At 40.1% G+C, this 12,572-nt stretch overlaps 1 protein-coding gene across 1 annotated transcript in view; it reads left to right on the top strand.

Moving 5' to 3' along the window:
* Positions 1–12,572, top strand: part of LRP1B (LDL receptor related protein 1B) — a 1,585,724-nt gene that overhangs the window by 1,287,891 nt on the left and 285,261 nt on the right. Inside the window, exons 54-55 of the mRNA XM_019553609.1 lie at positions 6,399–6,539; positions 8,029–8,216. Coding sequence (XP_019409154.1) covers positions 6,399–6,539; positions 8,029–8,216 — 329 coding nt within the window. The remainder of the gene's footprint in view (positions 1–6,398; positions 6,540–8,028; positions 8,217–12,572) is intronic.

Here is a 12,572-nt window from a genome sequence, read left to right as displayed (position 1 = left end):
TACCACCCTCTGGGTGTGGCCCTCCAGCCAGTTGGTGACCCATTTGACTGTGTGGGTGTCTACACCACAGCCCCCCAGTTTTCTCTCTGTGTATGTGTAGATATATGTATGTATATATGTGTGTACATATATGTATGCAGATGTATGTATGTATGTATGTATATACATATAGTTTAAGGTCTGATTCATTACTGTTAAGGATGGATATCAAATCAGGTATCAAATCTCTTCTTAGTCAAATGAAGCACTTCAGTGCCACAGAGAAAGCCACTATAGCAGAACCAAGAGATCAGTCTACCTTTTCATCACCTCTTGTTTTCCATTATTCCTTTTATTTTTTGCCATAGGCTGCATGACACCTCAAAAGCAGCACTTTTGTTACTATGTAGAAGAGACCCCAAATATTTCTTTTCGTATCAACAGTGAACAATTCCACAAACTTTTGTGGAAGATACGTAAGCTGTCACAGGGAGAACCTCTTCCCAAAACTAGAGGTATCACTTGGCTTTATATATTACTGCCTAATGAGGTACACAAAACTAACACCTGAACAAGGAATCTACATACTGCTTGACTGTGTATATCAGTCATGTGCAGCAAGGTACCTCAAATGAGACTAAAGAAGAAAGATTGTTCCCATTTGAGGAAGTTTGAATGTTTGATCAAATCCACAGTCTTTCTCTGACAGCTCCTGGGGCAGCTTGAATGGGGATACAGGTAGAGCCTCACTCTAATCAAGGTTTACTTAGGGCAAATCTGAAATGCATAGGGGAAATTTTCACAACTATTAAAGGTAGCATCCACAAGCTTCAGAATTAAGTAACATTTCCTTTTTTGGTGGTAATATTTCTTAATTATTTCATTATTCATACTGTGGTAGAGAGAGAATCTGGAAATATCCAACATTCAAAGGAAATTAACATTTTAGAAGGTAGATGATGTCTAGGTATACTACACTGGGAAAGCCATAAAAGGCTTTCAATCATTCTAATTTATTTTATTCCATATATATCAAAGAATTATTGAGTTATTACACAGCACACAACTTGCAGCTATTTAGCAAATATAGCAGCACGTATGCCAAAACCTGTCACCATGATACATGAAAAATAATAGATTAAATATCTGTCTTTTTATTCTTACTTTAGTCATAAACATATCATTTATAAGACTAATGGAACATTCTGTTAAAATACTAACTGCATTGTAGTTATGCTCCATTATAGTTTCAAGTTCATTAAGAAGTAAGTCAATTATATTGTAAAATAAGACCAGAATGAGACCAGAATTACCCCAACTTTAGGAAAGGAACAAGATTTTATGTAAATAGGACAGAACTTTCACTAAACAAAAGGCTAAACTGGGGTTTCAGAACAACCTGTTTCTAAAATCCAGTACATTTTGTATTTGTAATCATATGAAGTTTTTCGTGAATATGCATTTTAAATGAATTCTCTCACTGTAGAAATGGATTCCTCAGTGGATTTGTTATTAACAAATACGTTCTGTATGTTCTAGTGGAGAGATTATGACTAGATGTTCCTTGAAGAAAAAAAAAAACTTGATGTGAAGTGAGGAACATGCTGGACCTAATGTTTTGCACCTGAGCAGAAACAGGGATTTAGATTATTAAGACACCTCTGTTATGGACAGACCACTACTTCCTAGTGCCACAGATCTCTGTCCTCTGTTGCCTCTGCTAATGTGGTGGACTGGATAGGCCTGTCCTCCCCCAGAAGGTCATAGGGCCACAAGCCTTCCAGAAGTCTCTGGGGGACTTTCCCACTGACCTTGACATCAACTCTGTCAATCACCTAGTTGATTGATGGAGTATTCAAAGCCAACCAATTGTGGCATAGATCTATGTTTTGGCAGTGGTGGTGGCAAAGAAACTTTTCTTCTCTGTTACCATTGCAAAGTGTTGTATGGGAGAATTGACCCAGATGGTGAACAGAGTAGTTAATTCGTACAATCATAGTTGGATAGGACATCAATAGGTCTTCTAGTCCAACACCCTGCTCAAAATGGGACCATTCCCAAGTATAACAGCTAAGTCAAGGTTTTATTTAACTGGTCTTAAACGCTTGTAAGGATAGACATTCTACAATCTCTTTCGGTTCAGTCCTTTACTACCCTCTTAATTAGAAAGTTTTTCCTAATATCGAAACTAAAATTCCCTTCCTGCAATTTTAGACCATTGCTTCTTGTTCCATTAAATATGCCACCACTGAGAACTGTCTGGCTCCATCCTCTTTCTAACTACCCTTCAAGTAGTTGAAGGCTGCTATTAAATCTCCCTTCAGTCTTTTCTACTCCAGACTAAATAAAGCCAGTCCCCTCAGCCTCTCCTCATAAGAAATGTTCCCCAGCCCCCTAACTATTTTCTTTGCTGTCCTCTGGACTCTCACCTGTTTATCCACATCCCTTCTCTAGTTTTCTCTCGGGGAGGGGGGCGGGGACACAAAACTGGACACAGTATTGCAGATGTGCTCTTACCAGTGCAGAATAGAGGGGGATAATTATTTCCCTTGATATGCTGTCAAGACTCTTACTAGTACAAAATAAAGGCACACTGCTGGCTTATATTCAGCTTATTGTCCAGTGTAACCCCCAGGTCCTTTTCTGCAGGGCTACTTCTTAGACAGTTGGTCCGCAGCCTGTACCAGGGCATGACATTTTTCTGTTCTAAGTGCAGGACTTTGCACTTTTCCTTATTGAACCTCATGAGATTTCTTTTGGTCCAATATTTTATGGTGCCATAAACTTACCATAATATTTTGGGTTGTCCAGCTTGCTCATGTAAGATTATCAGGTAATGTTATGTTTTTGTGTAGTTAACAGAAGAAAGGGTTGTTCAAGGGGAGTTTCCCCACTGCAACCTTGGAGATGAGTCCCTGAGAACAAATTGATTGAAGTATTTTTGACATTTCCTATTAGAAAGTAGTATGTCAAGATTTCAACAAGTTCCTAAGGACACTAATACAAATTTGAGTCATCCTCTGTTGGTGTAGCAATGCAAAGAGATGGATCTTGAAACACTTGTGTGGCAGTAGCATTAGCAGATTATACTAGCTAGTTAAAAACACACCTAGAAAATGTGGCCTCATAGGGCTGAAAGTTAATAGGTAGGAGATGCATAGGCATCTCAAGTCAACACTGATGAGATTTGCTCCCTTAGGCTTCCAGTTTTGCCTCTGGAAAGGATCTCTTGGGTTGCATTAAATAATATATCTACAATTTGCCAGGGGACACTAAGGATAAAGATATCCAGAAAAAAAAATCTCCTACTTCAGTGGCTAGAATCAAAAGCTAGTCCACATTTTAATGGTCTACATTATTGGGGAAAATGATTGTGGTGTTGCTGTTTAAATACGAATATTGTTTTTCTTGAAAGATACCACCATAAGATTATTGCTCCATGGTTTCAGCATTTTGAAGCCTTTTATATCTCTGAGATGCATGTGGGTAATATCAGGTAGTATTATAGTGATGTTTAGTCATGATGGCTCAGAAATTTTGTGAGAGGCAAGGATTTATTATGGTGGTATCTTTTATTTGACCAATTATGTTGGGGTAGAGTTAGACAAGTGTGGAATAAGACATTCATTTTTGGGCCATAGTCAGAGAAGAAACTCCTAGGAATAACAATAAATCTTCCAAGTGCTCTTTAGATAGAAGACAGATACGCATTAACTGCTCTGGTTTCCTTTTATTTTATAAATATTTTAGTTTGCATTTGATCAGTTATTCAAAGTTTTGGATTATGTTTTCCAGAAGTGTGAATCTTTTCAAGTTTTCATCTCCATTTTTTGTTTCTGAAGTTACACATTGACTAGAGGCATTACTTCAATCCAGAGCACCTTTGAAAGCTTTCATTACTCTTGATATTATCATGCTATCTAACTGTTATCCAGTCTGGAACAGTAAATCATTATAAATATAGGTGAGGGCATGCGGCATTTGCGCTGCTCCATGGAACTTCCATTTTGCACTGATGATTGACTTGAAAAGTCATTCTTGAGTCAATTTAGAACTCCTTATTTTCATCCATTTTGAGATTCAAAATTATTTCTGGTACTGTTCATCGTTAGATACTAAGAAGTTTATGCAGACTCTCTACCAAAAAAAAAAAAAAATACAATTGGCAAAGACCACCACGACTGGAATTAAATCTAGGAAAAAGCTCATATTGAAAAAATAATATTGCAATCAGGGCAGTGAGCCATCAGCTCCATTCACATTATAGAATCTGGAAATTATTTTTTCATTTGCACACTACTGTTGACTATCTTGAATATTTGACAGGAGGAGGCTGCACCATTCACAGCCACCTCCCAAGCCCAATGGAGGCTGAAGGTCCCATCTCTTACTCCCCAAGGCATGTTTCTGGACCAGTGGTGTGGGGAGAGCTAGAGAGCTCCACGAATGAGGTGCTGGCATTGTCTGACAACAGCAACAAGCTAGCTAGTCCTGCCCCTACCTCCTAGTTCTGTTCTGGGAACATGCCTGAGCAGAGGTATAGTGATGGGACATCCTGCTCCTGGTGGGCTTGGGATATAGCAGTGAATGGCACAGCCTTCCTGCCTGCTCTGTGCAGCCCCAACCCAGATGTGGCCCGTGCCACCTGGCTGCTATGGCAGGGGAGCAGGTTGGTGGGGAGGGGGGCTGGTCAAGGACTTCAGGTACCTGCCAACTGCAGCTGCTTCTGGGTGAGCCAAGAGTGGGGAGCTGGCATCTGGATCTTGCATAGCTTAATAGAGCATGGGTTCTGCCTCAGGGAAGGGACCATTTGGGGGATGCCTGCAGCAGAGAATGGATCTGGGCATAGGTTTAATTGAAAGTCACTGGAATGGGTGAGCACCAACCTGCTTCCCCCACAGGCACTGCTGCCCAAGTCTTCCCTGGGAATTGAGAGCAGCAAGTTAATCTGGGGGGCATCACAGACACCAGACACTTCAGGGCTATGATTCTGGCTCTTCCCAGTGGGAGCAGCAAGGCAGAGGTGCCATGCCTAGCCTTGCTGCACTCCAGCATCTCCACCCTGGGGCAGGAGCCAGGAGGGGCAACTAGATCCTAGGATGCTGGGGAACTTCGCCTTAGGTGGAATAGCTGTGGAGAGTGGCCACACCTTCATGGAACAGGAGCAAAATTAGGCAGACTAGAGAAAATTCTGCCCTGGAGTGGCATATCTTTAAGCCAAATGAGGAGTACTTTAAGGCACTTAAAGTTGTTAATGTGCAACCAATCCAGGGATCAAAAGTGACAGAAGCCATCTACAATGACCATGTAACAAGGCCCTCAGGTTTAGGTGGCTTAATGTAAGCTGCCTAAGCCTGAGCTGGGTCCCATCAATGTTTGTTTGCACCCATCAGCTACATTTTGGAAAACTAATTGCATGCACTTGTGCTTAGGACATCATTTAGATTCAATATAAAGCTTCCAGGTGATAGTCAAATTGGGCTTGATGGTCAGATTCTCTTCCTTAGAATTTGGCTCTAAATTCTCTTTATTTATCTATTTTATTTTATTCTGTTTCTGATCACCCTTACTATAAAGAAGTTCTTCCTTACATCCAACCTGAAATGATCATCTAACTATTTATAGCCATTGTTTCCAATATTCATGCCTTAAATACTTATAGAAGACTACCAAGTCCCCTCTCAGTCTTCTCTTCCACAGGCTAAATGGTCCCTGATCACTTAGTTTTTCCTCTTAAAGCTTGTCCTCCAGGCTCTTAATCATTCTTGTGCCCCTTCTCTGGACCCTTTCAGGACTTTCCACATCTTTTTTGAAGTGTAGCACCCAGAACTGGACACAATACGCCAGCGGGAGTCTCACCAGTGCCGAGTAGAGAATAAGTATCACTTCCTTGGTCCTGCTGACAACACATTGACTAATGCAATCCAGGATGCTATTAGCTCTGTTGACTACAGCATCATGCTGGCAGCTCATGTTCATTCTGTGATCAACCATAGCCCCAAGGTCCCTTTCAGTTATCAAGCTGGACAGGACATCTCCTAACCTATATTCATGTTGCTTCTCCCCAGATGAAGCACTCTGCATTTCTCCTTATTGAACTGCATACATATTACATTGTTATGCAATGCCTATAGGAAGCTATATTTACTCTAAAGAAGAAAAACAATAGATTTATGACTATGTCAGAGCTTGGAGAAACTCCCTTAACTATTTGTTGATCATTTTTGAAAATATATAGATTATTGTATATGCATAGGATTTATACTATATATTGAAATGAAACAATATGTGAACAAGTGTTTGTATATATCTCTTTATCTGTTTATATTTTTATTTGTATTAATGCTGTTATAACACCATACTAAAATATGTGTGTGCACAAAACATCAAGCAATAAATCTTTTATTACGCTATTTCAGGGTACCGTCATTGTAGTCCTGGAGAATTCAGTTGTGCTGATGGAAGATGTCTCTTAAATTCTCAGTGGCAATGTGATGGGGACTTTGATTGCCCAGATCATTCTGATGAAGCTCCTGTAAACATAAAATGCAGAAGCTCAGGTTTGTTTTCTTCTTTTAAATATATAATAGTATAAATATATAATAATAAGAAACATGAATTATATTTCACAAGACTTTAATCCTAATAAATTTATTAAACATTTTGGTTTTTTAATGCATCATTCATTCTATGAGAATATAATTATAACTTTTCAGCCCTTGGCCAAAAAACTGTTTGGTTTTTTATCTCAGCTGATAAAATAAATACAACCACATTAGGTGTAACAAAGTAGTTTCAAGGCTGTTTACATTTCTAATAAGTTCTAAAATAAATCAGCATTCCTATGATTATAGGCAAATTTCATAGGAGCTGACCATACCATCTGTATAACTTCTACAAGATCAGCAGACATAGCTATCATATGCCAGTGGCTACAATAGTATTGGGCTATGCATTAGGGCTGTGCAATCCTTTGGATGCTGATTTGGCCTGATATGGCAGCCGAATCTCCAAATCTAAATTGAATTGTGAGACCAAAAAAAAAGGTCCACATTGATTCAAAGCTTTCCAAATCAATTTGGAAAAGATTCAGAGAGCTTCAGAGGTTTGGGGATTGCCACTGCAAGTAGCTGGACCTGGACTCCATGCTGGCAAGTAGGGGGTAGGGGTAGGGCTGGAGGAGAGGGAGGGGACCATGGGGGGACCCCCACCAGGCCCCATACTCTGCCTGCTCCCTCAGCTCCCCAGAGTGTTACCCTGCCCACTCTCCCAGCCCCATCAATGACTGCCCTACCTAGCAGCCCTACTATGTGATCAGTACCACCAGAGTACATGCCATTAATCCCAGTCCCATTAAAGAATGGGATTTTATTCTTGACCTGGAATATTATGCAAATAGGATTAGATGGTTATATGCTGCACCTAATTTGAAGCATAAGTATGGGTTATACACACATACATACCCCCTCGTAACTTGAGCAATGAATTTGAGTAGTGAATGTTCAAGGACTTAAATTGGAATTTGAACCTGAAATATGGTGTAAGCAGGTCCATATCATCACAATACTTTATAATCATCATGAAGACTTGCATATGGTTACATTAATGGCTTAATGAAGTGCTAAGGAGTGGGAAGAAGAATTGTTCATACAGCTCATTCCAGGAGTCATGAAATGGCATGTAACTATCAAGAGAGGATTCATTAGCACAAGAGAAGAGATTAGATTTGAGTCTAATAAATAGAGTGGTAAGCTTGTATGCATAGTAGACCTCTGTGAAATGACTAGCATTTACTTCAGATTTGGATTCAGACAATTCAGGAAACAGTGATTTGATCCGGTGATTTGAATCACTGTCCCGAATCAGTAGGATTCGGTATATAGGATTGTCCCAAATCACTGTCCCAAATCAGTATATAGGATTGATCGTGCATGGGACAGGTTTTGGTACCTTCAAATCATAGATTGGAACTGATCTATGAGACAATCTATTAATTCAACAGCTGATGCTGGTTCTCATTTGTGGTATTTTATTTAATTTTTTTTCCAGAACAGTCATGCAACAGTTCCTTTTTTATGTGCAGAAATGGCAAGTGCATTTCCCAAATACATGTTTGTGATAACAAAGAGGATTGTACTGATGGATCTGATGAGGGAAACTGCCACATCAATGAATGCTTGAGTAAGAAAATAAGTGGCTGTTCTCAAGATTGTCAGGATTTTCCTGTTGGTTACAAGGTTGGTGGTCCTGGCATATGGTGCAATATAATATAAATTATTAATCCATGATTATATCAGATAAAATCACAAAACCATATAAGGTTTGTATCAGTCAAAATGGGCATGGTAATAGCATTAGTATCTATTTCTATATATGTCAGACAACTAATAAGTGAATACATTGTCTGTTGGATAATAAAGATGAACATGCAATAGCAAAAGTACAAAATAGCATTAGAAAACCCACAGTTAATCATGCTGATTTAAACAAACCACAAACAAATTATACAGATTTGGTCGTAAGGAAATGCTCCTGAAAGTAATAAATATGTATCTTTTCTAATAGTCAATTAAGATATTAATAAAGTAGAACAATACAAAATTAATAACATTTTCAGAATGTGTTTTGTACTGGAGAACTAGCAACTTTCCTCTCTCTGTCACTTAATTATTTTTTCTGAGAAACTTGGAAAAGCCTGTTCTCAGATTCTAAGGAAATGACCAAACATTAATTATTCTGTTAACTTGAAAATAGATATGTAGAGGCAGACACGCATTCATTAAAGGCTCTGTGTGATAAAGGCTCTGTGTGATCTGATCCCCTGTCCTAATAATCACACCTGCTGCCATGGTACACATGCATGGCAGAAGCTGCAATTTCGGTATCAGGAACTAAAACCCAAATGTGTTCTTTCTACTTTCCAGTGGAGGGCAAACCTAGGATCATGGCAAGTTGAAAGCAATGTGTCTGCAAGTCCAAGGCTGGGCCAGTAAACAGCTGATTCATCCCCAGTGTTAAGGCAAATTCGAGACCCCGGTGCAGTCCATTGGCTGAAGTCGACAATCAGTTGATCTTTGGCCCTGGCCCACGACCTGACATGCATTCAATTTAAGGCACCCCACAAACCAGTTTAACTTTATCCCAACTATGCAGTTAGTCCAATAAAACACTTGCAAAAAAAAGGTCTTCATTATATAGCATGTAGAACATTTTGTATATATAGAACCTATAGAACATGTAGAAAATTTTTATGCCTGGTTTGCCATTTCATGGCACCTTCAACTGGGTGGCCATGTAGTATCTTTTCCATTTATGCTGTGATAAACACAGTAATCATAGCATAAATTGAACTTCTAGAGGAGTCCTAAGGGCCAGATTCAATATTGGTCTGATCTTTTTAATAGAACGAGGGAGACTTGGAACATCTCACTAATAATTTTATATCATTATGCTACCACTGGTGTTTGGGCCAGGGTTGTAGTGAGGGATCTGATGAGACAAACTACAATGTGAATGAATGCTTGAGTAAGAAAATCAGTGGCTATGAAGACTAAAGAACTTGATCCTTCATGGATGCTTGAACTTTTTGTCTAGACTCTTAGAACTTCCAAAATGGTTGGATTGTATTTGAAAAACCAAAAACCTTGGTTTCTTTTTAGTAGCGAAAAATCTTGCCTTATTGAATTAACTTCACCTCGTTTTTTGTCCATGGATAGTAAGTTATTGTCATCCAGTTGTTATTTATGAAATAGGGTTACAGCTGTAATAGAATCATGTAGACGTAACAGCTGTATCGTAACAGCTTTTATCAATATCCATTGCTATTGAAACAATTGCTATAACTGTCTATGCCCAAAGGGAATATAGAGCTTAAGAAGTGTACGTCTAAGTCCAAGAAGTCCTTTCTCCCCAATTCCAAAGTTTATTTGAAGGTAAAATCAAAAATATAAAAGGAAAAACCTACAGTACGTGATCTGTAACATTTTTGCTTTAAGAAAAATATTTTTGGTTTATAAATAGATGCTGGGCATTTGTTACTCCTTCCTCCATGCAGTTGTGGTCTAAAGCATGCAAAACAACAACTTGTTAGCCCACAATCAGAAAGCAGGAGAGGTGATACGTTAGAGACTCCTGACTCTTCAAGGCTGGACCTGTCTCATAGTAAAATAAACTCAGCAAAATAATAATTTGTTGTTTCTAATAGGGCAACAGTTAAAGAAGCTATAATCAGAATGAGCATACCTTTGGGCTAAGTAAGATAGGACCACAGAGGAAAACATGATTCACATCCTGATGTGTTTACAGTCTAATGACAGAAAGATGTAAGAAGTATCTGCAACAGATTTATGGTTAGAAAATGGTATTGAGAAGTGTGCTTTTGGAGGTTGTCTTGCAGGTGAAGTAGATATTCATTAAAGTAATGCATATATCTATTCTAGATATAGAATTGTTTGCATTACTCTTACCTGCTATCACTGTGTATCGATAAAATGTGCCTATTATCAAGGTTGCCTATGGCAAGGTTGTGGTTAGTCTGAGGGTTTAGATCTACCTGGAACAAGGTATCTGGTCATACATTCAGCACCAACACAAACAATCAGAGGATGCAGGGCAGAGAAGGAAAAGGAAACAATTATATGTATTTACATAGATATATATCAGAAGTTCTTGGGCATTATTCTAATGTCATCTGTTGGTCAGCTCTCTCTGTGCACGACTACAGGACTGAGCATTGAGATTAATGGACTACTTGTATAAAGTGTCAGGATCAGAGAAATTACATAGTGGCTTGAGGGAAAAGCAAGCAAGTCATTGATGGACTAGCTCATTTATACGGAGGGAGATATGGGCATTTTTGGTAAGGTTTTCCATGTCTACTTACCTACACTGATCTTCTGAGGAGCCTTAACTGTAAACATGGGATGTAAACATTGGCCTACGTTGAGCAGTGGCCAGGCAGAAGCTGCTGCTTGGAGCAGGGGAAAAGTGGCTGGTGGGGGCAGGTCTGGAGTGGGTAAAGCTGGCCACAGTCAGGGCTGGGGCTGTGCGCTGTAGGCAGTGGTGGGGAGGAGCCACAAGGTGCGTGGACTCCAGGCTGTTGCATAGCAGGAGGTGCTGACTGGGGCACAGCAGCCTTCCAGAACTGCCTAAGTGTCCTGCAGTCCCAAATAATTGCCCACCTCTGTTATAGACTAACTAAATTGGAGATTCACGAGCTTTCTTGATCCCAAGCACACTTCACCTGTTCAGATGCTCAGGCTCACAAAAGCTTATGTGCCAATTTAATTTAATTAGTCTATAAAGTTTATCTCTATCCTATCTTCTATCTAAACTGGCACAGGCTACCACAGTTTTGTCAAGAAAAAAGCCAAAAAAGAATAATAGCTGAAGTCTAGTATCATGGAATGTGGCAGCCCAGACAATTTTACAGGCAAAGTTACATGAATTGTACATGGTGGATTGATCTATGGCTACATCCAGTGCCTTCAAGGTTGTAGTCTTCAGGAATACAAGAGGAGGGACAGACAACGATAGAAGACTTTCCGTTTAAAGGCTGGGACTTTTCCTAAATCAAGATTAATGAAGTACTCTATCCCCATTCAGTCCTTTAGATTCAATATGCCAGTAACTGGAAGACCACATGCTGTCTTAAAACTGAGGTTCTCTGCTTTAGATATCAGTGAAAGAGATCCCATACCTTTTCATCTGCAAGCATTTATCAAGGCTAAGTACAGACATTTGCGGTAGTTAAATCAGGTTCAGAATGGCCTCCCAATTTAAACTTAGATCATCTCAGTGCAAACCTTACACTTACAGATTCAGTCTCAGTGACCGGCAATCAGTTTAAGCCTGTAACTGTACAGACATTCCACGCATACAAGCTAGTCTAAAAAATGTGGAATCCAGTTTAAGATAAATATGTATTGATGTAGTATAAAGCATATTTGATTTAGATCAAACTGGTGGGTGAAACTTTTTTGTACACTTTCTCTGCACAGCCCCATGTCTGGGAAAACCCAGCTGCTGGACCCAAGCTCTGGGGCTGCTTTTTTAACCTCCTCTCCTGCACTGAGCTATTTCTTGCTTCTCAGCCATATGCTCCCCTCTGGATCAGCTGGTCCCCCACCCCACAAGTTGCTCTGGATGAAGCTGCTTCTATCTGTGTTCACCACTGCCAGAGCCAAGCAAGTCAGTCCTTGTGCAGCGAGAGATAGGAAGGATAATGGCGTAGGTTCATTGGGAGGGTTGGGGAGCTAAATATAGCCCCTGGTCCCTCAAACTCCCCCATGGATCCTGCAAGGCTCCCTTATCCTGCCTTACACTCTCAGACCCCAGCAAAACCCGACAGTTCATGCTGCCCCCATGACTTCAGGTCACATCTGCTTCCCCACCCTTCACAGCTCATGCCTGTCCCCCACCCATGTGCAGGTCATGTCTCCCTGTCCCCCCACCCATCCCTTGGGTTGCACCTGTCCTCTCATCCTACCCACAAGTAGTGCCTGCCCCCACATACCACCCACAGGACTCAATTGCCCTTGCACCCCTCACAGGGTGGGTCTGCTCCTCATTCTCTGTTGGACTCCTGTTCCCCT

This window comes from Crocodylus porosus, unplaced genomic scaffold (assembly GCF_001723895.1).
Source record: "Crocodylus porosus isolate Cpor-Errol unplaced genomic scaffold, CroPor_comp1, whole genome shotgun sequence".
In the NCBI taxonomy this organism is placed as follows: Eukaryota; Metazoa; Chordata; order Crocodylia; family Crocodylidae; genus Crocodylus; species Crocodylus porosus.
Note: the sequence above shows the minus strand (reverse complement) of the source record. Positions and strands in the feature narration are given on the sequence as shown.